General features: G+C 39.0%; 1 protein-coding gene across 1 annotated transcript in view; it reads right to left on the bottom strand.

The window, feature by feature from the left end:
* Positions 1-8,196: 8,196 nt before the first annotated feature.
* KLHL14 (kelch like family member 14) overlaps positions 8,197-24,323 on the bottom strand; it is a 99,770-nt gene continuing 83,643 nt past the window's right edge. Inside the window, exons 4-8 of the mRNA XM_017344102.4 lie at positions 23,857-23,935; positions 16,643-16,833; positions 16,403-16,561; positions 13,122-13,279; positions 8,197-10,234 (exon numbers count right to left, since the gene is read on the bottom strand). Coding sequence (XP_017199591.1) covers positions 10,094-10,234; positions 13,122-13,279; positions 16,403-16,561; positions 16,643-16,833; positions 23,857-23,935 — 728 coding nt within the window. The 3' untranslated portion in view covers positions 8,197-10,093. The remainder of the gene's footprint in view (positions 10,235-13,121; positions 13,280-16,402; positions 16,562-16,642; positions 16,834-23,856; positions 23,936-24,323) is intronic.

Raw genomic sequence — 24,323 nt, 5'->3', positions numbered from 1 at the left:
TAGAACTGGAAAATGTCCTCAGACAAAAAACAAGGTTACTGGCCATCATTAGCTCATCTTGGAACGCTGTTCCCCTCTGGAATTTTAACTAACCTAGTCTTAATTGCTTTCATAACTCTCTAATGCCTTTAAGAATATTTAAAAAATAAGATCTTTTGCTGGTTGTCACAGTGGAAGTCTTAGCCTGCTGTGGTCTCTTTTCTGTCTGGATGCAGAAGTCCTTTCTCTTATAATGTCTTGATCATTTATATTACCATGCAGTCTACTAATCTGGAGATGACTATAACAATATCTTGGTAGCACTTTTTCACATGAAAATGTCTTAGTTACTTACTATATCTTCAAGGATCTATTTGTAAATATTAACTGACAAACAAATTTCCTTTAGTTTTAAACTCTTCTTCTGGACTCACATTATACACTCCCTTTGCTGTAAGTCTTCCCTGATTTCTTTAGTGTGAGATAAGCTCTTCCTTTCTGGAATTCCCACAGCACCCTAGTTGTATGTTTTTGTTGTAAATATACGGTGCATTATGGCTACTTATATATGTTTACATTCTGTACAGGGTGCAACAAGCACTTTTTAATATAAGGAATAAATGCTTTAGAGATTGATGGCATAATACTGGGAAAACTATATCAGGATGGAGAGTGTCATAACAGTAGGGTTGCAATTCTATTATCACAGCTATTAAATAGAAACAACATGGCTAACGTGACAATGTGACAAAGGCAAGCAGCTTGTGCATGCTTACACACTTTTCATACTTACATACTGAGACTTTATATCAGAAACTCTTATAAAGATTGTTGTGGTGGTGACAGTCAGATTTGAGAAAATCCTTGTATGACTTGTCTTTTCAAGAATATGGGCCAGGCCAGCGCCGCGGCTCATTAGGCTAATCCTCCACCTAGCAGTGCCGACACACCGGGTTCTAGTCCCATTCGGGGCGCCGGATTCTGTCCTGGTTGCCCCTCTTCCAGGTCAGCTCTCTGCTGTGGCCAGGGAGTGCAGTGGAGGATGGCCCAAGTGCTTGGGCCCTGCACCCCATGGGAGACCAGGAGTAGCACCTGGCTCCTGCCTTTGGATCAGTGCGGTGCGCCGGCTGCGGTGGCCATTGGAGGGTGAACCAATGGCAAAGGAAGACCTTTTTCTCTGTCACTCTCTCTCTCTCACTGTCCACTCTGCCTGTCAAAAAATAAAATAAAATAAAATAACGTGCCAAAGATTTCAGACATGATTCTGCTACTTTAGGATTTCTAATACATCTAAAATCAGTCATCATCACTTAACTGAGCATGGCTGTGAGCAAGACACTGTGGGGACACACATTTAGGGCATTCCCCATTTTATACGGGGCAGGGGGCGGTTAGTGGAAACACAGCATATAAAGCCACGGATATAAGAAAATACACGACCAGAGCTATGTAATAGTGGAGACAGTGATACTGTAAGGATTTTGGGGAGATGATGACCACGCTGGGGGTGGTCTAGCAAGAGACCTGGATTATATCTTGTCATGAGACCCCATGTAGTTTATGGGGCCTCCAGGAATTCTGGCTTTAAAGTTTTTTCTTTTCTTGTCATTCTTCCCTGTGATTTGGATTAAGATGGCCAATTATGTTGGAAAAGCAATGAATACATTTATTATCTTCTCCCAGCTGGCTTTAATAGTCTCAAATTACTTTTAAGAAAACCACGGGCAGGCAAGTAAAGAACTTCCTGCCCAACTGCGTGAGTGCCATCTGGCCTGAAGAAGCATCTTGGTGGTCTAAATCCATTCACAAGGAAAGTACAGTTTGCCACAACTATTCTGGAAGTCTGGGGTGGGAGGAGCTGCAGCAGTTCTCAACAGAAATGTTAAATGGGGAAAATGACTAGAGAGGAACTGAATAAGCAATCTCTGGAGAGTCAGAACTGTTATGTTTAAGAGCATCCTGGGGAAATAGTAGCTGGGTAGAGTCTGAAGCTGGTGGGAGCATCAGAAAGATCACATAAGAACGTTGTTGGAGGACTATCTGTGACACCAGTATATAAATCAAAATTTGCCAGCGTTTAAACGTGCTTCACGGCCCAACGTGGAGCTGCCTCGTGGCCTGAGCCGCTTGGCTGGAGACACTGCGTTCTCTGAGTCAGCCCTGCCCTGGTGACCGGGCACAGCTCCTGCAGGATTCCAGCGACCCGTGCTGAGCCCACCGCGTCCATGCTGTCAGGGAGGCCATGCGCTCCATTAAGCACCCCGTCCCTGGCCCAGGGCCCTGTTGACCCTCAGAGGAACCAGAGGAACCACCCAAAGGAGCACAAGCTTTGCCGCAGCGCCACCTTAAAAGGCACTGTGGTTCCTGCAGTTCCAGGGACCTCATGGGGGTTGGGGGTGGGGGCGGAACTGTCCCCCATGAATTCATGACCCTGGACACCGGACACTTTTACTCATCTTTTGTGAATTCACCCTGACCTGTCTCAAATGGAGTTCCTCCTGGACGCATCATCAGGCATGTGTTGTATTCATTTGTATTTCTGGTCCACGATTCTCAATTAAGGGAAAAAAAAAAAAAACACAACACAACAAAACAAACAAAAAAACGCTGTTTCAGTTCTTGTACGTTATTGAAACAAGGCTCCTAACCTTACAAAAAAACAAAAACTCCAAAAGTAAAAATACCGTACTATGGAATTATTAAATGTTACTATAAAGACTGCCTCATCACATGGAGCCATTCTGGTGAATAATAAAAGTTAAGATGTTAAGTAATAAATTCAGTTGTACGCGATGCAGAAAGTACAAAAGAAAAAGACTGGGAAGAGTTCAGACCCCAAAAGGAAAAGTTCTGTGGATTAGAGGTAATGTTCTTTTCTCCCTCTATACTCCCCCCAAATTTCCATGATTTTATTGTATTCATAATTTTTAAAAATAGTAACTTGGAGCCAGTGTTGTAGCACAGTAGGTTAAACTACCTGTGACACCAGCATCCCACATAGCCACCAGTTAAAGGCCTGGCTGCTAATGCACCTGGGAAGGGAATAGAAGGTGGTCCAAGTGCTTCACACCCCTACTGGGGGTGAAGCAGTAGATAGAAGGTGTCACTCTTCCTGTCTCTCCCTCTCTATCTGTAACTCTGCCTTTCAAATAAGTGCATAAATCTTAAAAGGCAGTACTTTGTTCCACAAATAGTTCATGGGTTTATGGTGGATAAAATGACATTGCATGTTAACTCTACTCTTCAGGAAATTGAATCTAGCAAAGGGGTAAGATAGTTGTTACCTTACAAATAGTGTGGGATGAAGTAAGAGAGTCACAGGAATTTAGATGAAAAATATTCACTTAAGACTGTGATGGTCATGATGATATAATGAGGGTAGTAGAGTTTGAACTGGACCTCAGACATGACTTTAACAGTGTTGACCATTTCTTAGTGGAGAAAATGCACCAAAGGGAAAAGGAGCAAATCCATAGTTGTATCTGTGGCATAACAAAGATTCATGTTGCTCAATGAACAGGGTAATAAACATGTGACTTAAAAGCGAGGGTAAGGTCATACTTAAAGGTATTTTTCATGTAGGCTCTATGTTGGACTTAGTAATTGTATCACAATGGCTGATATGTGTGTTGTGGAAGATACAAAGTGCTTTCATAATCTCTATGACTAGTCTTCATAACAATAAAGACCCTTAAAGAAGAGATTGTCATGCCCCATATGACCTGGAATTGAAGTCAGATGAACCACCAAGGTCACACAGCAGGTTTCTTTTCCTGCTGTACCTCCAGTTGATCATTCATACCCACAATATAGAATTTATCATAATGCATAGTAATTGTGTACTTTTTCCTTCAGCATTTCCTATTTACATATTGAAAAAAGCAGCTACCAGAAAATTCTACATGACTTCAACTGATTAAGAATTTTTTCATATACAGCCAAGTATGGTGGTTAGAGAAAGGGTTTAGATTCAAGACTTGGTATGAATCCTAGTTCTGCCCTCAATCAGCTCTTTTACCTTATAAAAGTAGTTTATCCTTTTTGAACATGTGTCTGTGCTTTCAACATTTGAGTAATACCTCATAAGGATGTTCAGAGAAAATATGTAGAAATGCCCATCCTAAGGCCCAACTCATAATAAACATTAAAGGATGTTTTATGCTGTCACTGAATAGAACATTATTGGTATAATAACTTTGAATTAATACATCATCTTCCTTTTATTTAGTTTTCCTAATGTAGTTCAGTCAGTACATAAATGTCCCAGGTTTTTTTTTTAATTTAAACTTTATTTATTTGAAAGAATTACACAGAAGACAGTGAGAGAGACAGAGAGAAAGGTCTTCCTTCCGTTGGTTCACCCCCCACGAATGGCCACTACAGCCAGCGAACTGCACCTATCCGAAGCCAGAAGCCAGGTGCTTCCTCCTGGTCTCCCATGCAGGTGCAGGGCCCAAGCACTTGGGCCATCCTCCACTGCCTTCTCAGGCCACAGCAGAGAGCTGGACTGGAAGAGGAGCAACCAGGACAGAACTGGCGTCCCAATCAGGACTAGAATCTGGAGTGTGGGCGCCACAGGTGGAGGATTAGTCTAGTGAACCTCGGCGCCAGCCATGTCTCAGATTTGAGCAACATGACTGGAAGCAAGGAGACTGCCATCTTCCTAAATGAAGATGCTTTGTCCTGCCATCAAGTATCTGCCTTGACTCTACCTACCACCACGGGTCATTTTGTTTTATGTTTTATTTGGATGGTCACAGCATAAGATTCAGCTTAATAAGTAAAAGATAGAAGGGGGCATGGTAGTAAAAGGTCACTATTCTTGAAGTGATGAAACTTCTGCCCTGAGCAGTAGACATCAACACGCAGTAATTTACTTTAACCATCTTGTTTTTAGCATCATTAGTGAGCTGTTAAGGATTAACCATTACTGAATCCTTAATATATACTAGGCAGGAATCTAAGAATACAATAGACCGTTGAAGCTTCAATCTATAGATTTTTTCTTATTCTTACACCATTGTTCTTGTATTCTTGAATGTCACTCCCCGTCTTCGTGGAGGAAAGACATAGGACCCTGCGCTGTTCTTTTGTCTGCTCGGCCCTTCCCGGGTTTGCTGCTGGTTCTTCCTGGGTTGGCTACCGTCCCTTCCACCTCCGTGGAAAGGCGGTTCCCCCTGCCACTTTCCCCACTTCCGCGGGGGAGCGGCACACTACCGGCGGGCTCTCTCGGGGGCTGCACAGGTGTTCCTTCAGATAGATGTTCCCTGGTGCATGTTGTCTCTCTCCTCCTTTATAGTCCTCTTCCACCAATCCCAACCCTGCTACCCACACGCCGAGTACGCTGCTCTCCTCCAATCAGGAGTAGGTCCTACAGTTTATTGGTTGAACTGGAGGCAGCTGTGTAGAAGCTGTTTCTCCCTTCTCAGCGCCATATTGTGGGAGAGCAGATGCATAGAATAAGTCTTAATTCCAGTAACTTAGTCTAGTCCGAGTTGCTCCCCACACTTGAAGCACATATTTCGTGTTCATTTCTAGGACTGAGCTTTTTGTTATTGCACCAAACCTGATGAGACATGTAGAATACCTCTGCTTTGTTTTGAATGTTTGCCCCCTCCAAAATTCACATTAAAATGTAATTATCATTGTAACAGTGTTAACAGGTAGAAAGTTGAAGAGGTGATTGGGGCACAAGAACTCCATCCTCGTGGGTGGGACTGGTGCTCTTATAAAATGGCAAGCTTCACCGTCCACCAAGAGGAGTCACAACAAGAAGGACCTTGCTGGAAGCTGGCACCTTGATATCGGCCTTCTCAGTCTCCAAAATTGTGATCCAGTAAATTGTTTTCATTATAAATTACCCAGTCTCTGGCATTCTGTTAGCAGCAATTGAAAACAACCAAGAGAATCTTAATTAAGAAATCTCACCCAACTTGGGGCATATTTATTGTGCTATCCAGAGCAACACTACATAGCTACCTCTAGTAAACAAACATACCATGAATTTAGATATTTCCATCTTCTAGTGATCTTTTTGCTTCATCTCATTCTGTTTTATTTTCCACTGTTTAGATATTCCCAAGTCAAGGGCTTTTAGGAAATCAGGCTTGACTGGTTATGATCTGTCTCTTCTGTGGAAACCCACTTTTTCAAGATATACTGATCAATGTGTATTAGTTGGTTTTGGTCTCCTTTACTAATCCTATTTTAACTTGTTCATGTGTTTAATTTTTTGTACTTTTTATGTTTATTATTTTTAAAATATTTTATTTGTTTGAGTAGAGTTACAGAGAGGGAAATACAGAGATCTTCCATCTGCTGGTTCACTCCTCAGTTGGCCACAATGGCTAGAGCTGGGCTGATCCAAAGCCAGGGTGCTTCTTTCAGTTCTCTCATGTGGGTTCAGGGGCCCAGGCATTTGGGCCATCCTCCACGGCTTTCCCAGGCCATAAACAAAGAGATGCACTGGAAGAGGAGCAGCCTGGACACAAATTGGCACCCATATGGGATGCTGGAGCCACAGGCAGAGGCCCAGCAAGCAGCCCATGTGCACATTTCTTCAGCTATGGATGATCCCGGACTTACAATGTTTGTACCCACAATTTTTGACTTTGATGGGACAAGAATGATACATACTCAGCAGAAAATGTATTTCAATTCAGGATGGGTTTGTAAGGATGTCACCTCATTGTAAGTTGAGCAGCATCTGTATTCTCAATCAAGTTTGATCAGAAATCTGGCACTTATTATGATGCCTTTGGAATATGTTTAACAAGTACTTCATGCTTGCCATGTTGATAATGATAATCATTTGTTAGGTGATGTGTCAAGCAGCTGGGAAAATATAAATTCAGCTATATATGGAAAAACACATGTAAATTTTAAGATCAGACACAACTTGATTTAAAAAAAAATCTGGTCCCTACACCCTTTTACTCAGTTGTAAGGCAAATTCTCAAAATATTTTTCCTTCTTCAGTATATTTCCACTTCCTACCACAAATTCCTTCAAATTCTAACTGACTAAATACAGTAAATATAAAGTCTAGTTATGGATTTAAAGCAAGTGGTTCCCTGAGATTAGGAAAAAGCATATTTCCTTAACTGCTCATGGAATTCTATTAGCACTGGATGTTTGGAGGATGTAGAGTTATTTGGAAGATTTGCAACAACTCAACCACTGGTTCAGGAGAAGATGATAATAGGGGACATCTTCAAGAGGGATATTTTTTTGGTATGGTACTTTAACACAGGGAGAAGAAATACATTACACTTGCTTTTGTGAAATATTTGTGAGGCTGCAAAGGTCTTTCAGGGATGGGGTTTGGCCTAGTTGCTAAGACCCCCTCAAGTCCTACATTGGAGTGCTGAGTTCAAGGCCTAGTTCTACTAATGAGTCCAGCTTCCTATAAATGAGCACACTAGTGTGCAGCAAGTGATGGCTAAAGTGGCTGGGTCTCTGCCACCCACATGAGAGACCTGGATTGAGTTCCTGGCCTCTGCTTTGACCTGGCCCAGCACCAGTTGTCGGGAGCATTTGGAGAATGAACCAGTGGATGGAAGCTCTTCCTGGCTGTTTCGGTCTCTGTCTCTTGAACTAAAAAAAAGTACCTTAATTGTGAGTTTCATCAATAATGACAGATTTGGCTGAGAAGCATCAGAGTAAGTTCTCCCTAGTTTGCTGGCTTCAAGAAGTAGCCACTGATCCTGCATAGCTTTTTGGAGGCTGTCCAATGGCTACCTTCAGCTCCATGCCTTTATTCCCCACATCTCCCATAGCCCCTCTAATTGCCTTGCATAACTTCCTTGTCAGATTTTTTTAAAGAATAAATTTAAATACTATGTATTTAGATAATTGATTTAATTTTCAGATTCACTCATTCATTAGAAAATGTTTGCATATCTTAATACATCTGATGCTTATAATAACATCTATAAATATTCAGTTATTGGGTCTTGGATGAGTTATATAACACTTCTATAGTAGAAAACTCAAGAGTCCACTGACTTAATAATTTTTAACTCAACATTTTCCCACAAGCATTCCATAATTTTAGCACTGTCCATATCATCTGTATTTATATACTGTGAGGAAGGTGAACCTGTAAAGCATATCTGCAGAATAAAAGATTTCGGCATTTACGTATTACAAATCTTCGAACAATTCAATGTAGAGATTTATATGTATGCTTCATAAGTAGGAAGGTGAGACAGTGGGATTAGTACATAAAGTTTTTATTTAAAGTTTTCCCTTTCCAAGCAAGCTTCATATACACATTCTAATACTGTACAAAATTTACATTCTCTGTGATTTATTTATTCACTTTTCACTGTCTAGGCGTTTGTGTCTTTCTGAAATACAGAAAGCTTTACTTACAGTTCTCATAAATGCTTTTATTTATTTTGGGTAGAAATAAAAATAAGACGAAGGACAAGTCTAAGGAAAGCAAATATTGTCATATAAACTGACTTTTGGAAGAAACGGTGACAGTGGACAATAAAAGGTTCTGAAACAGATCTTGTTCTCTTCGTGATGTCAGCTGGAATTTTCCTACGAAGTACTGTAACTTTCTATATACTCATGTTTTCAAGAAAAAAGAAATGGGAGCTGATTGCACTAGATAGACTGTTTATATATATTTTTTACAACGGATCCTTTGGATCTGAACATACAAATAAATACAAAACAACGAAGATTGCACTTTACTGTAGAAATGCATTGGATTCTGGCATACCCATCCATCCTGACGCGCTCCACATGACATCACCAAGGCATTCTTATTCCATGGCTTCCCTTCTTGTTTTGAATGACATAGTTGTTGAGGGATTTGATAGCATCTTTGGGTGATTAAAAACTTTTAGGCTTTTATTTACTCTTACAAGTTGATATTCAAGAAGAGCTTGCACATCGAATTTATGTTCCTGCTGGCTTTGATGATTGGCCACTCTGAGACCATCTCATGCCCTCCTGACCTTCACCCCTCTAGTCCTCATGCTCCTGAGGACTGCTAGCCATCAGCTGCTTAACTGAGCTCAGGTGTCTCTGATATCAGCCCAATTATGATGAGTTGAGGGAATAGTGAGGGTAAGTTGTGTCCAGAGCCAGCCAAAGGTGAGAAGCAGCAGCATTCTCTCAGGGGCTATAATTGGCTCCTATGCCTCTTCTGAATTGTGTGTTTTAGGAACAGAGAGAACTGGTATTGTAATAGTAAGGAATTAGTCCTTCTTTTCTCCCCTGAATCCCCGAAAGCCATCTCCCAGTTTTCATTATGACACTGTATGACTGAATTTGTCAATCCTACCTTTTGAACCAAATAAAAATGTGTTCACTACTTGAAGCCGAAACAAATGAGAAAGCACAGGTCTTTGTGAAGTGACTAGTGGCATAGTGTATTTTGTTTTAATCTTTTGGATAAAATTGAGGACACAGAAATTATGATTGTGGCTAGCCTGAAACCCATGGAGCAGAAAGCAATTGCTTCAAGAGCCAACGCCTTTCTGTTCTCTGATCCTGGCAGGTGCTGTGAAGATCAGAAGGGATGAGAAATGCAGTTGTAAAGAAACAAAAATGCCCCTCTTTAATCTTAAATGACTTTCAATAACTGTCTTGCAGGTGGAGTCTGAGAAGTAGTCAGAGGTTAGGAATACAGAATCAAGTGGCAATTTCTGAAATGCAGTGTGAATATTTTGGTGGGTCCAATTTTTGAATCATTCATGAACACAATATCCCCAAAACTTCAACACAGATCACATGCAGGTAGACTACAATGCACAAAAAACTGATCTTAGGTCTTCCTGGGGTCAGTCTTCTGTATCTTATCTTTGTCCTTTGGAAAGTTAACATCCATATGAGGAGTTTTTGTAAAGCTGGGACAAGTTAAAACCAGTCTGAAATGGAAGTCTGTCACCACAGTAAGGATCTGGTAGGATCTGAGTCACACACACAGCATCTGTTCAGAACAGGTCTCTCTCTTGTAGTCACTTGTAAATCATCAGAAACCAAGGGTGGGTTTTGGCAATTGTACCATGGGAATGCATTGTTCCTATGACGATAGTGACATGACCTGTCACTGCTTCCTCAAATGTGACACTGTTCATTCCAGGATTTCTTAGTGTTATTTGTTGTACGGTACACAGGCAGGCAGGATAACTGTCGCACAAGCAGGGCCTGCCAGGGGTTCTGCTACATCTCCTTCAAGTTCTGTCCAGGTTCCTTTCTCTGGACAGTAGCATATTGTAGATGACTTGTAGGCCCCCTGTAATGGCAGAGCAGGGAGCATTTAGAGAAAGGTGTTCAGAGAACTACCACAGCCAACCTATCACAATCACACTGGAGAGGATCCCTTCTTAGCTCCTCCTAAGTAATATGAAATGACAGCAGTAGATCTCAAACTGTCCTACTCCAAGGGAAATTTTGAGACCGACAATATTTCAAAAGCTTTTTTAATGACTTATAGTAAGTCATATAAATACCCAAAACCACCTAGTTGCTCAATAAGTCTTTGAAAACAGTGGATCAGAAACTGAAGTTATTCAGCTGATTTTGATTTAAAGAGAAGCCATCTAAAATCTTCAAGTAGTTGAAGTAAGTTGGAATATAGCTTGTTCTCCATTTTTACTTTGCTACTGTGGAGAATCAGAGCTGGGATTGGATGAAAGGAAGCTGGAAATGCAGGCTCGCTAACCTATATGTTAATTCTTGTATTTTCAAGAGGCAACGTGAGAAATAAAAAAATGTCTTTAATTTTGCTTCCTTTGTCAACTTTGGGAGCTGGTGCCTGAGTAATGTTTCCTTCTCCAAACCAAGAAAGCTTTTATAGCAGGCAACAAACAAAAAACCAAACCAACCTAATATTAATGATAAAGTGTGCTTCTGGTGTCTGCTTGAAGCAAAGATCTGTATTCTTCCAGCTAACAGTTTGCACCACGAGACAAACGCATGTATGGATATCTAGTTATACACATTGATAAATATTCACCTCCATTTAACTAATAACTTTTTAAAGCACTCCCAAACTTTGTCCGAATCTTGATTGACACAAAAGAAATAAAACCAGCTCATAGCATTAAAACCCCAGAATAGTTTTATAAAACTAAAGCAGTTAAATAAGAAAATATAAAAATAGCCATTATTTTATAAGTATGGACAACTGGATCCCAGTGTGACTCCTATATGATGCAGAGTTGTTCCTTGCTATAAGCAGGGAGTTGGTTTCAGGGTCCTCTCCCCCCAGGATGCCATAATCTGTGGGTGCTCAAGACCCTTACAATGTAGATCTCCTGGTGAATTTTGGGAGATATGTCAGAAAAACCTGTGTACCTCCTCCTGCATAATTTAAATTGCTTTTAGAACAAACATGGGACAGACATTTAGATTAGTGGTTAAGATGCCAGTTACGACACCTGTATCCCATATTGGAATATTTTCATTTAATATTTGGCTCTGGTACCTGGCTCCATCTTCTTGCTAATGCAGACATAGGAGGCAGCAGTAATGGCTCAAATAATTGGATTGCTGCCACTCATGTGGGAGACCCATTGCTTTGGTTTGGCCCAGTTCCAGCATTGTGGATATTTGAGGAGTTACAATGGTTAGAATCTCTCTCCTCTCTCTCTGCCTTTCAAATAAATAAAATTTAAAACATTAGTGCAATGTAAATACAATGCAAATAACTGTTATACTTCATTGTTTATGGAATGCCAAGGAAAAAATTCTGTACATATTTGGTACAGGCCTAATTTTTTTATAATTTTAAATCCATGTTTGGTTTAACCTACAGATGCGGAATCTACATGTATGGGTGACTGACTATAATGGGAACTACACAGATACCTTTTCAGGTATTTTTGCCAAAAGGGAGGAAAAGGCTTAATTCAATTCACTTAATTAGGCCCTTATCTCTAACTTCCAGTTTATAGGAAATATGGAGACTGATGACTATTTTAAATGCCACCACAAGGATGTCAGTAGGGAATTCTGTAAGATGACAACAAGTCAATGGCATGTAACAAAGAGTGGGCAGAGGTAATGCTTTAGACTGTAAAGGATTTATGAAGCAATAATCAAATTTCAGTGAGACTTGCTGAATCCTGGTTTGAACATGTCACTTTGAAAAATACTAGGGGAAACTTAAATATGGACTAAATATAAAAGAGTTACTGTTAATTTTGCTGGGTGTGATACAGATAATGTTTACATAAGTGAATGATTGTTTTAAAAGAAAAATACTGAGGTATTTAGGATGAAATAATTAAATATTTGGGATTTGCTTCAAATTTCTCCACTCAAAAACAGTTTTTAAAGGGGTTCCAGATGAAGAAACTGACAAAAATGTCAGTGGATATTGAAGCTGGATGATGGATTAGTGAGATCACATATAATCCCTATTTTGATGTACATTTGGAAATTCTCATGATGGAGAAAAGTGAAAAAAAAAAAATGGCAAATTATGTACCTGAAGAGAATTTATGGATATTGAAGAGTTAATTCCATATTTCATGTTTCACCTGTCAGCAACTTTTCAGACTCCCTTATTCAGTTTTAGAAGATCATTAGTAAAAAGCACTTTGGTTTGGCTTTTAGCTGGAAAGCCAAAATTAAAAACGAAACAAACCCGGGGATAGGAGAAAACCAGAGGCCTGCCTCAACTTTTTACAGCTGATCAGCAAGTCAGTTCAGTGGCAAATATACTGATTCTATTTCACTATTTAAAGTAACTTGCTGTTTCTATATTAGCATGTGTTCTTTTAAAAAAATTATTTGAGAGGCGGAGAGAGAGAGATTTGTACCCTCTAGTACACTTCTGAAATTTAGCCTGCAGGGGCTGGGGTGAGCCAAAGCCAGGAACTCAATCCAGGTCTTCCATGTGGGTACAAGAATGCAATTACTTGAGTCCCCACTGCTGCCTCTCAGTCTGTATTGGCACAAAGCTGGAATCAGAAGCTGAAGGCAGGCAGTGCACCCAGATGCTCTGATGTGGGACATGGGTATCTTATGCAGTGTCTTAACTGCTGGATGAAATGCTACCCTTGCATGATACTCTTAATAGGTGTATAGATGTATAATATTATCGGATAGGAACACACCAGAAAAGTAAGCACAAACACAAAAAGTAGGGGGATGAAGTAAATACAGACACGTACCATACTCCAGCTGTAGCCTCCCACAAGGTAAATACTGTCATCCAACACTGCACAGCCAGGCCCACTTCGACCTTCCAAAATGGGAGTTTGGAGAATATTCCACTGATCACCTTTGGGGTCATAGCATTCCACAAGCATGACATCAAGGTGGGAGAATCCTAAGAGATATAGCAACATGGAACACCAAGGAATAAACTCTCAGCGCCTCAGTTTAAGAAAACATGTCTAGAGCCAAGAAGTAGATAATGACGTCTTTGAAGACACAAATGTTTAAATTCGCTAGTGAAATTAATTGGGTGACATGTCAGAAAGACCTAAGGGGGAATAAGACACACCTCTGGGTGTTTTGAATTAATTCAAAGCAAGAATGTTTGACCAGAATTCATTAGTAAAGGTTAGTTATATGGGGTGTGTGTGGGGGGGTAGATCTTACTAAAATGGTTTATGAAAGCCTTATTTAAAGGGTTTACACTAATAATAAAGAAAACTTAATAGAGTGCTTATGTTAGTTTTGTTTAATCCATCACTCTGAGATCAATACTACCATTATTTTCATTTTATAAACAGGGAAACTGAGCAACAAAGACAGCCAATGACTCGAATAAGTTACAAGCTAGTAAGTAGATATGCTGAGATTTGAACCCAGGCCAATAAGGGTTCAGAGCTCAGACTCTTGTAGACTAAACCATATTGATTTTCTTAAATATTTTAATTAATTGAAAATACACTGTTCAGCATCTTTTATCTTTCTTACAGTCTGTGTTTATAAACAGCTCTGATGATGTGACTGCTTTCCAACATCTAGCAGAGGTCAAGGTTCGGGTAGGGGATGACTACCTTCTTAGTGGCTGGGGCAGGAACTAAGTTGCTGAGAACAGTTAGGTTCTTGTACTCCACTGGAACCCTGCCTTTAATTTAGTAAGTGGGAAACTCATAGTGGGAACTTCATGGTCACTGTGTAGACCAAAATTTTTTTTTCTTCTAGTTCAATGTATGCTATGAATATGTACTAGCTGACAGTTATAGTGCATCTACTAAATTAATGGACATGCCTGACTCTCCAAAATAATTGGGAAGATGAACTAAAAAGTAGAATACTTTTCATTCTTGAAGAGGCAAACAGATTACTTCAGACTACTAACTTCCTATATAAAATAAATCTCATAGATGTTAGAACAGTAGAGTAAGGTACTCACTGCAACAGTATTATGTATTCCTTTTTTTAATCATTAAGATCACTGATAATGATTTTTGAAGCATATACACTTAGAACGGCCTCTTGGGAAAATCCCAGGCTCTGAAGTTTAGAGGCATTGGTGTATGACTTCTCTGTGTCAAATAAATGCATACATTGATTGTAATCACCATAGAAACTGTCAAGGAAAGGATACTTATCCTTCATTTACAGACATGAGGTTTAAGTGTATTGATTAACTAGTAAGTGCATCACTTGGATTTAAACCTAGGCTTAGGTGCAAAGTCCATGCCCTTCTCATCATGATGACCCCTTGTGATAAACTAATTTTGCCATGGGTGTGCTATTTCCCACTTGGGTTGTCAACCTGACTCTTTATGTCCAGATGCAATGTTAATTGTCAAAAGTTCCTGCAACCCTTAGGCAATATCTTGTGCAAAAGAACTGAGAAGAAATCAAATTTTAATATAGAAAGCTACTAAGTTAATATAGACTGTATCGAGGTAAAGGGGTCATGGGTTGAAATGAAGGCACACCAGAGAAGGAGCTAAAGAGTAAGAAGGGAAGAGGTGCACAAGTGAAGACAATCCCTTTCCACTGGTGTGCAGCAGACATCCACTGCTGAACTTACATTTCTGACTGTATAAGAACTTGGAAATATCTACAAAAAATAACATTTGTGTGGTCTTCATTAAATTTAGGGGTAAACATGTATTCAGGAGAAATATAAAGTCTATGCCTATAGGCTAATCCTCCACCTAGCGGCGCCAGCACACCGGGTTCTAGTCCCAGTCAGGGCGACGGATTCTGTCCCGGTTGCCCCTCTTCCAGGCCAGCTCTCTGCTGTGGCCCGGGAAGGCAGTGGAGGATGGCCCAAGTGCTTGGGCCCTGCACCCCATGGGAGACCAGGAGAAGCACCTGGCTCCTGCCTTCAGATCAGCGCGGTGCGCTGGCCACAGCGCACCAGCCATGGTGGCCTTTGGAGGGTGAACCAACGGCAAAAAGGAAGACCTTTCTCTCTGTCTCTCTCTCTCACTATCCACTCTGCCTGTCAAAAAAAAAAAAAAAGTCTATGCCTAACTCAGTTTTTAAAATGTATATATATCATTATAAAATAGGAGGGGTCTTCAAAAAGTTCATGGAAGATGCACATGTTGAAAAAAGTGCATGGATTTCAAGACTCTTTTATGCCAAAATAAACTTATCTTTTAATTCCATTTTCCTATGAATTTTTCGAAGTACCTTCGTGAATGCACAGATGTGCCTGTTCTTCCATACCTGGGATGCCTGTTTTCTGTTTAGTTCAATTTCAAGGGTCAGGAATGTCAAGAACTGGAGGAGCTTGTAGAGACCAACTAGACTGATTTCTTTATTTTCAGATGAGGAAACAGAACCTCAAAGCAGCTCAACAGCATTTTCAATATCAAGGTTTTTCTGCTTTCTTGTCAAATTCAGTGTTAGGTACAAAAAACATAAGTTATATGCATGCACACAAACTACAAAAAGTTGCAGTCATGTATGTAATGGGGGAAATAGGAGTCTAAATAAGACTTCAAAAATATTATAAATTTTTTAATTAAAACAATAGAATTGGAGAATAATAGATGATTTGATATTCAGTTCCTAAATGAAATAATTAGAAATTTAGACATGAAATTCCACTGCACTTTTTAAAAAATATAGTTATTTTGTGCAACTATGACTAAAGTTGTTTATGGCAAAAAACAAGTTTGTGGGAAAAAAATCACTACTGTAACTTTGGTGGTAAGGAATAATTTACTTCACTGAGTTCATTGTTAGAACAAATTGTTTGTGCTTTTCAGTTATTAATGCTCCCGTTTCTTATTTTCTGGAGACATCATTATTCATTTCTTTAATGTGCATGGTAACTTAAAAATAATCCTATCTGCAGAAAAGCCAAAATAAATGCTTGCTCAAGGGTACTGCTAATTTACACAGAGTAGATTTTATTTGGTCAACATGTTTTTTACTTGGTTAACTATGATTATCTAACAAGAAACCCCCTTAGCAAGGAACATGAGATGCAAATGTTATTGTGATTACAAAGTAAAAAAAAAAAAAAGACCTTTCAAATGGTTTCCTCCAATTGCATACAGGCGGTCATTCATTACAGCCAAAGTGTGGATTGCACGTTTTGTGTTCATATCTTGTTTCCGAGCCCAGACATCCATTACAGGGTCATAACAATATAGCCATGGGACATATTCTCCGTTATGTACACCCCCTGTGAATTAACCATACAGATACAAGTCAAAAAAGTGCTGTGGAACTGAACTTGGAAACAGAAAGCAAAGGAATGACTTGCCTGAAATGTATATCTTCCCATTGTGCACGGCTCCGGCGTGAGCTGCCAGGGGCTGTGGCAAGGAGGACACATAACGCCATTCGTTTGTCTCTAAGTTATAGCACTCCACGCTGGACAGGTAGCCAGTTTCATTCCTTCCACCAATTACATATAAATGTTTGTCCAACCGACAGGCATAGAAACTGGCTCTTCTGTAATAAGAACCACATCCCTGGTAAGTCAGAGAAGGAACTGCAAAATACTAACCTCTCCCTTTCCCCTCCCCAAAAAGCTTATTTATTTGCATCTACTTGAAAGGCAGAATGAGAACTCCGTCCAAGTCACACCCCCACAAAAGAGGCAGGGATCCAATACTTGGGCCATCATCTGCTCCCTCCCAGGATGCATTAGCAAGAAGGTGAATCAGAAGCAGGGTAGCTGGGGCTAGAATGGGCACTCTAGTATGTTACCTTTTGAAACTGGTTAAGATCTCCCAGGTGAGGAAAGAAGGTACATCCTGGGTCAAACAGGGTTACAAACCTTTAAAAATAACACCTACATCTAACACCTTATTCAGGAAGCACATGCACTGCCCATTCTCATCCTCAATTTTTGTATTAAAATAACTGTAGAGGAGAGCCTCACCAACTCCTTGTTTTAGCTTTTTTAATATTGCTTTTTATACATGGTTAAAGTGTTCATTAATGTTTGGGATGTTTAGTACCTTGTAAGGATATCAGAGCTCAGTAAGACAAAGTGAAAAATGAGGTAGATAATGTAACAATAATAAATTATCTTGACATTCACTTTCTTTATGGTCCTTCAAGGGTCATTGTTCCCAATTTATAAGAGAACTACATCATCAAAATTTTTCTGCAATTATCATTTTTTCTTTTTTGCCCCTAGTACTACTGCAAATAGAAAAACTTCTGTGAACTTCATATAAAGTTTTTCTCTTATACAACTAATTTAAGAATTTAAGTGGCTTTGGGGGCTGATTTTTATGTGGCCATAGGATATTTTTTAGTCTTTTTCGAGAGAAGCTACTGACTCTATCATCCTGATACATCGTCAAAGGCAAAAGATGTGTTGAAAGGATTGAAGACAGGAAGACAATTTTGAAGCAGATCACAATTTAGTGACATGTTGAGGACTTAGAATTTAAGTACAAGAAATGGAAAGTAAAGAAGCGCAAAAATATCCTAAGGAAGAAGCAGTAAGGATTTTCAGTAATGAGACTGGGAGGACTCAAAAGTGTGAAATTAGCATGACTAAGTTGAAACTTTAGTTGACCCTTTGCTTTTTTCTTTTCCATTGGTGCTATTGGAATAATGTATGTCACAAGGACAACATGTAGCTTAATATGGAATAAATAGAATTGTTAAGTGCTTAGCCTCTCACTGAACACAGTTTATGTTTTGTGAGTTAATGATCTTTCTAAAAATTGATACAAAGATTCTTGTGCAATGTCAGTTGTAAGACAAGGAGTGCTGCAGGCTTTTTATTAGGCAAGTCTACTTTGCTTGGAGGTTTCCCAGGTTGTGTTTACGAAATGCCAAAACATGTGGGAGGCAATACATAGTGTCTTAAGTAATAATTTCATTTCTGCAGTCACACTGACTGGCTATGTGGTTTTAGGTGTGTTGCCTGCTAAATGTTACTTCACCCCTCTCAGCTTTAGGTTGCTCATCAATAATGGGGGGACCATAAGGAAACTTACTCATAGGATATTTGTGAATAGATATGAGTATTTGTCAGCATTTTCAAATTTTGCTCATGCTTAGGAACTGTTAACTAATATTATCTGAATAAAAAGTTTTTATAAATTGGCCATCAAGATATGTACATGTAAAATTTTCCTATATATATTTTCATATATATATTTGACAATTAAATTCTTCAATGTTTGTTTAGAAAATGTATTGCCCAAAATAAGCTTACTCTAAATATTCATGTATAATGGAATTAAGAGATATAGTTCTTGGTGCAAAAAGATGAAAGTCCATGCATGTGAAAGGCATCTTCTAAAAGTTCTTAGAAAATGCATATTTTCCTAGGCATAGATTTTAAAATGCTTTATACCAAAGAAAACATATCTTTTAATTCTAGTTTTCATGAACTTCGTAAAATACCCTTGTAGATATTGCATTTTTTAGAGATAGTGATGTATTCAGTTTTTAATAATGATCATGCATTTGTCCTGGTAGTCATCATTGATAATTTTTAAGTAATATCTTATGGTTTTTTTTGTGATTTTCTTGAGAGTTTTGAAAGATATATATGCTACAGAAAATTCAGAAAGATAGTGAACAATAGTGGAAATAGGGGAAAATGAGAAACTAGAAAGGATAATAAAGAGAATGTGAGTTAGATTTCATAAAGGTTGTTAACTTTGGCCTGTGTCTTCTAAGGAGTTCAGGAAGCTCTGAGATTGTAGTAAAATGTTACATCTACCGGGTGTTTGTGCACATGTACATTTTTTTGGAGGAAGCTGTTTCATAAATTTTAATGAGATCCTTAAAGGGATCTCTGATCTAAAAAATTTGGAATTTTCTGGGATGAGGACAAAAACTCATCTGAGCATAAAATTATGTTTAAAAACAGTTGAAACATTAAGTGATACAGAAAGAACCTTGGTTTCTTCTGCCTTTAACCGGATTTCAACTGCTGTCTCACTGAATATGACAGTCCAAAGCTGTCTTAAGTGCTTTTACCTTCTCAAGTTATTTTGTTGACAGGATTGACTCGTGTACAGAAAATTTGCTGCAGTTAACACATTTCTTTGCACCACTGTCACAAGGACAGTTCAATGCACCTCTTCGATGTGATCTTATGACAGGTCCTGGACATCTGAAGTAAGTTTACTTATTTCACTAATGGGTCATCTCCAATAATTTGGACTCTGTGGATTGTCAGGTGGTAACAAGGCACTCTGTAAGCACGAGTCTAGGAGAGACAATGCTAACTGGTCATGACGAGTATGAAAATACCTTATTTAGGGGCTGGCACTATGGCTTGGTGGGTAAAGCCGCCACCTGTAGTGCCGGCATCCTATATGGGTGCCAGTTCAAGTCCTGGCAGCTCCACTTCCAATCCAGCTCCTGGCTAATGTGCCTGGGAAAGCAGCAGAGGATGTCCCAAGTGCTTGGGACCCTGCGCCCACGTGGGAGACATGGAAGATGCTCCTGGCTTTGGATGGTCCCAGCTCCAGCCATTGCTGCCATCAAGGGTGTGAATCAGTGGATGGAAGATCTCTCTCTCTCTCTCTCTCTAACTCTGCCTTTCAAATAAATAATTTTTAAAAATGTAATTGAATTCACAAGGAGTCTTCAAAAGCTTCATAGAAAATTTGTATCATGAAAGTAATACATGGATTTCAAAATTTTTTGTACCAAAATAAACCTATCTTTTAGTTCCAGTTTCCATGAACTTTTGAAATCTCCTTGTAGATTGTAATGAATCAAGAGAAAGATTTCCCTCTGGCTGTGTGAACTCCTTTTATGTAGCCTAAATTTCAGTGGTCTTGCTTTTCCTAATCAGCTCCTTTTTAACTGTGACCCTCACTCAGCTGTCAGAACTTGCTGTCTTTTTCAGCCAAGAGCTCCTTAATGTGATGTTCTGTGTGTACTCCTGGCTTTATCCACACAGTGTCACTGTTAGGATCTAAATGGGAAAAACTCAGTAGATTTCATTTGCTGTATAAAAGTGCCTTTTTATGTAGACACCCCAGTAGTGAGAATTCTGACTCCTGACTTACTCCTTTGCACGTACAAAGTGAGTATTCCTGAAATGCAGTCCAGAAACATGGGATTAACAATGGTTTGTCAGCAACTAAATGTTCCAGGCTAAAATTTTCCCATTCTAGGTCTCTCTTGGGAGTGCTCCCTGCTCCGCCTCAACCACATGGACAGCACATTTGGTTTAAGCCATACATACATAATATAGATAGATAGATAGATAGATAGATAGAGATTATACAAAAGTAAGTTGGAGGCCATTTAAGTTTGCTTTATAGATTACACTATGTGTATTTCAAAGTGTTCACTTTTCCCTATACCCCCACACTGCTAGAAGAAATACTCAATGTTGCTAAGTTAAAAAAAAAAAAAGAATCTCTACAGATATGTTTTGTACCCTGTTTATTTTATAGGTCTTTACAAGTGCTTTCTGGCACTTAGGATGGCCAAGTTTTTGAGATTTGAATTATTATGACTTTGTCTCAATTTGAATTTTTGACCTTCATCATCATATTACTCTGTTTGAAAATTTTGTGGTTGCTGTTTTTTGTAGGAGTATTTGAAAGAGTATCAAATTTAGAAAACTTTTTGCTGTATAGTATTAGCTTTTGGCCTTTGATTTTGTGAAACAGTGGCTTTGCTGTTTTTGCCTCTCCAAACTGCTTTCCCTACCTTTTAGACTGGCTAGGAGGTATGCTCTCCATAACATAGCACTTCCATTATCTGTTACTATTTTTAAAAAATGAAGTTACCAAAGCATTTCTAATGATCCAGGTTTTCTGTTTTTACCTTGTCTTTACTGAAGAATCAAATCCTGAGCCCTAAACAATTCATCAGCATTACATTTAAATTTATATGTTTGATCATTTCTGTCGGGAAATTCAGCTAGCAGGGATGCAGTTCATGAACTGACCCATGGCTGAGTAAGCCTAGAGGCCAGAGGCCAGCTTCCTGCTGAACAGGGAGGGTCCAGTTCTCAGCATATGTGCTCCTTTGAGATCTGACTAGGTAAAGTATCCCAGGAATCCATCCAACTGGAGTTCCTGTGGAGATGGCATCAGTATGTTTCTCTTATTCTGTTTGGTGATGGACTTCTCAGCATAATTGGAAAGGGTAGGAGACGGACTTCTGACTTGATTCACCATCTCTACGACGTAAAATTAAAGGTTTCCATAAACTTCCTAAGAGTGCCTCATATATTTTAGAATTCTTTTGTTACATTTTTAATCTCCAATTAATCTGCACTGGTAACTGATGGTACTTGCTATTTAAATGGGAGCTTGGCAGTGACAGAAAAATTTCATTTGAAGTTAAGGATTACTGCCTGGGTCAACCAACCCACAGGACAGATGGAGCTAGAAGATTGACTGGGCATTTGTGAGATCTGCCTTTTCCCACTCAGCTCTGTAAGGAGCTCTTTATTTGGTCTATCGAGTTGATTGTTCTAAATCTAAAAAAAACCTTCTTTTACTAGGGACCTGACATGATATACCATAATGACTTAGAAAGAAACGTTAAACAGTCCATCCTGTCAACGGTGGCTGCCGGGCGCCGACAGACCATGGCAGGTCTTTTTATCAGGTCAATGAGCTGCTAAAAATTGTCTAAGTAGGACCCTGCCATGATAGGCCATAGTGCCTCAGAGGAAGTCATTATAGACGATCAAGTAAACAATACACATCTTTAAAAAAATTACTAATTAGGTTTTGCAGCAATACTTCCCATCCTTAGGGGCTCTGCTGAGAAATAATTGGCCACGACGTGAGTTATGCCTCCCAAGATGAAGGCATGAAGGTTAATTATCATGGTGTACAGCCCCCAGCAAAGGGGACTGCAGTGATGAGATGATGACATTCCAAACATGTATCGATTGTTATCTCTTAAACGCTCTTTTGGATGGTTTTGGTGAAAGGGTGCGTGATGCAGCTGCAGTGATAGCAACCAGGAAATAACCCTCAAATGAGGAGAAATAGGGTGCTCAGGAAAAAGATTTCAGGAAACCGTGACTTAAGGAGAAGTTTGTCAGGACGTTAGTTGACTTAAAACTAGTTCTTGAGCTACCTTTCAACTAGACATTCCTAGGTGCTGCTGTGATCCTTGATGTGCTGTGTTTTGCCATTTTCAGTGTTTAGCTTTTAGTCCCCTGAAAGTGTCCATATATTTATATGAAATAGATAAATGGATAATTTATTTAGAATATAGACTTGTGCTGTCTTGCTGAAGTAATGTACAACTTGGAATAATTGGTATTGCTGCAAATTTTCCTTTTCACTTGGAATTTATTATTAAGGATCTAACTTGATCTCAGTGTACTCTACTTGAATTTTAAAAGACTGAGATACAGTGGTATACAGTGGGTAAAATGCCACTTGGGGTGCCTACATCCTAGGGCCTGGTTTAAGCCCGAGCTCCTCTGCTCCAATTTCAGCTTCCTCCTGATATATACCCTAGGAGACAGCAGATGATGCTCAGGTTGAGTTCTGGGCTCCTGGCTTCAGCCTGGTCCAGCCCTGGCTGTTGTGGCAATTATGGAGTGAATGGAAGTGGATGGAAAATGTGTCTGTATCTGTATCTCTCTGCCTTTTAAATAAAATGAAAACTAATATTTTAAAAGTATATATTATTAAAAAATAGAGATGATAAGGTGAGGGACTGTATAGAAATAGGAAAGAGAAAGAATGTAGCCAGTAAATTCTTAAATAACTTCCTGGAGAGGAGGAAATAGGTTGTAGCTTACATCATCATTTTGGAGAATTTACTCAAGAGGTTGTCTAGATTTGAAAGACCAAGTGCTCACAACCTACCATGTGAATTTGCATATGCATATAAAGACATGGAACCATGCTCGGGTAACAGCCAGGTGAGACAAAATATGTGTAAATATAGTAGCCATCTTGTCCTTGATAGCAGGAGACTTAGATGAAATAAACATCTTTGTAAAAAGTGAGATGACACTTTGTAAGACTTTTTTTTTTTAAATCTAACGAATGATGTGTTCTTGAATGTATTATGGGAAGATATTTGGGGAGCACAAAATAAACAATTTGAATAGAGATGAAATTTGCTATTAAATATTAAATATTTAAATATTAAATGTTTAAATTTAATGTTGAATAGTGTGATTAAGATTGAAATTTCTGCATCAAAATGCATATCATTGTGAAAATGGTATTTTATATTTAGATTTCAGGACTTAAATATATTATCACTGAGAAGAGTAGGGGAGCCAGGGGAATTATAGCTGTGTTTGCAAAATGCCAATCAGTGTGGTCAAGGGAGACAAGTTGCACAATTTTTTTTCTACATTAGGACAAATAATTGACTTATTTAATTACTTTTCTCTATTGAACTAACGAGGCAGGTAATCCGAATTGGTCAGGTCAAGTTTTAAATTTGCCTCATGTCCTTTATTGACTCTGCGTAGCACTCTTTATCATGGGAAACCATCTAACACTCACCCTTCCAATGAAGCAGCCTACAGTAGGAATAAATGCTTACCTTTCTTGCATAGGGGGAAGTTGAATCCAGCTGTTAAATCGAGGATCGTATCGGCTGACAAAATTTGTGCTATGTTTTCCTGTAAAAATACATTTGAGACACTTAACACCATGATTCCTTTGTCGATTTGCGTGTTAGTAGTATTTTATGAGACCTCTCTCATTCTCAGGGTTAACAAACAGATGAGTTAAGTTGAGGGTGTCCCCAGCACAGCATGAGAAGTGATGGATCAGGGAAGAACAAGTGGCCACCTCCAGTGTCTTTCCCCTTTCCCTTCTCATTCCTCAGCTTGTTTTTGGAATGAGTTGGAATAAAATGAAATCATCATATTAATGAGTAATTTCACCAAACCAGTTTTTACTACAGTGTTAAAGTAAAATTTTGTGCTTTTATGTTTTAAAAACAAATTACTCTCTACAAATTATCTGTCCCAGAGACTATCTTGTATTATGTCTCTGACTAGAGCC

Source organism: Oryctolagus cuniculus, chromosome 10 (genome assembly GCF_051225735.1).
Source record: "Oryctolagus cuniculus isolate XC-2025 breed Fujian yellow rabbit chromosome 10, ASM5122573v1, whole genome shotgun sequence".
Taxonomy (NCBI): Eukaryota; Metazoa; Chordata; class Mammalia; order Lagomorpha; family Leporidae; genus Oryctolagus; species Oryctolagus cuniculus.
This window is presented reverse-complemented; position numbering and strand designations above follow the sequence as displayed.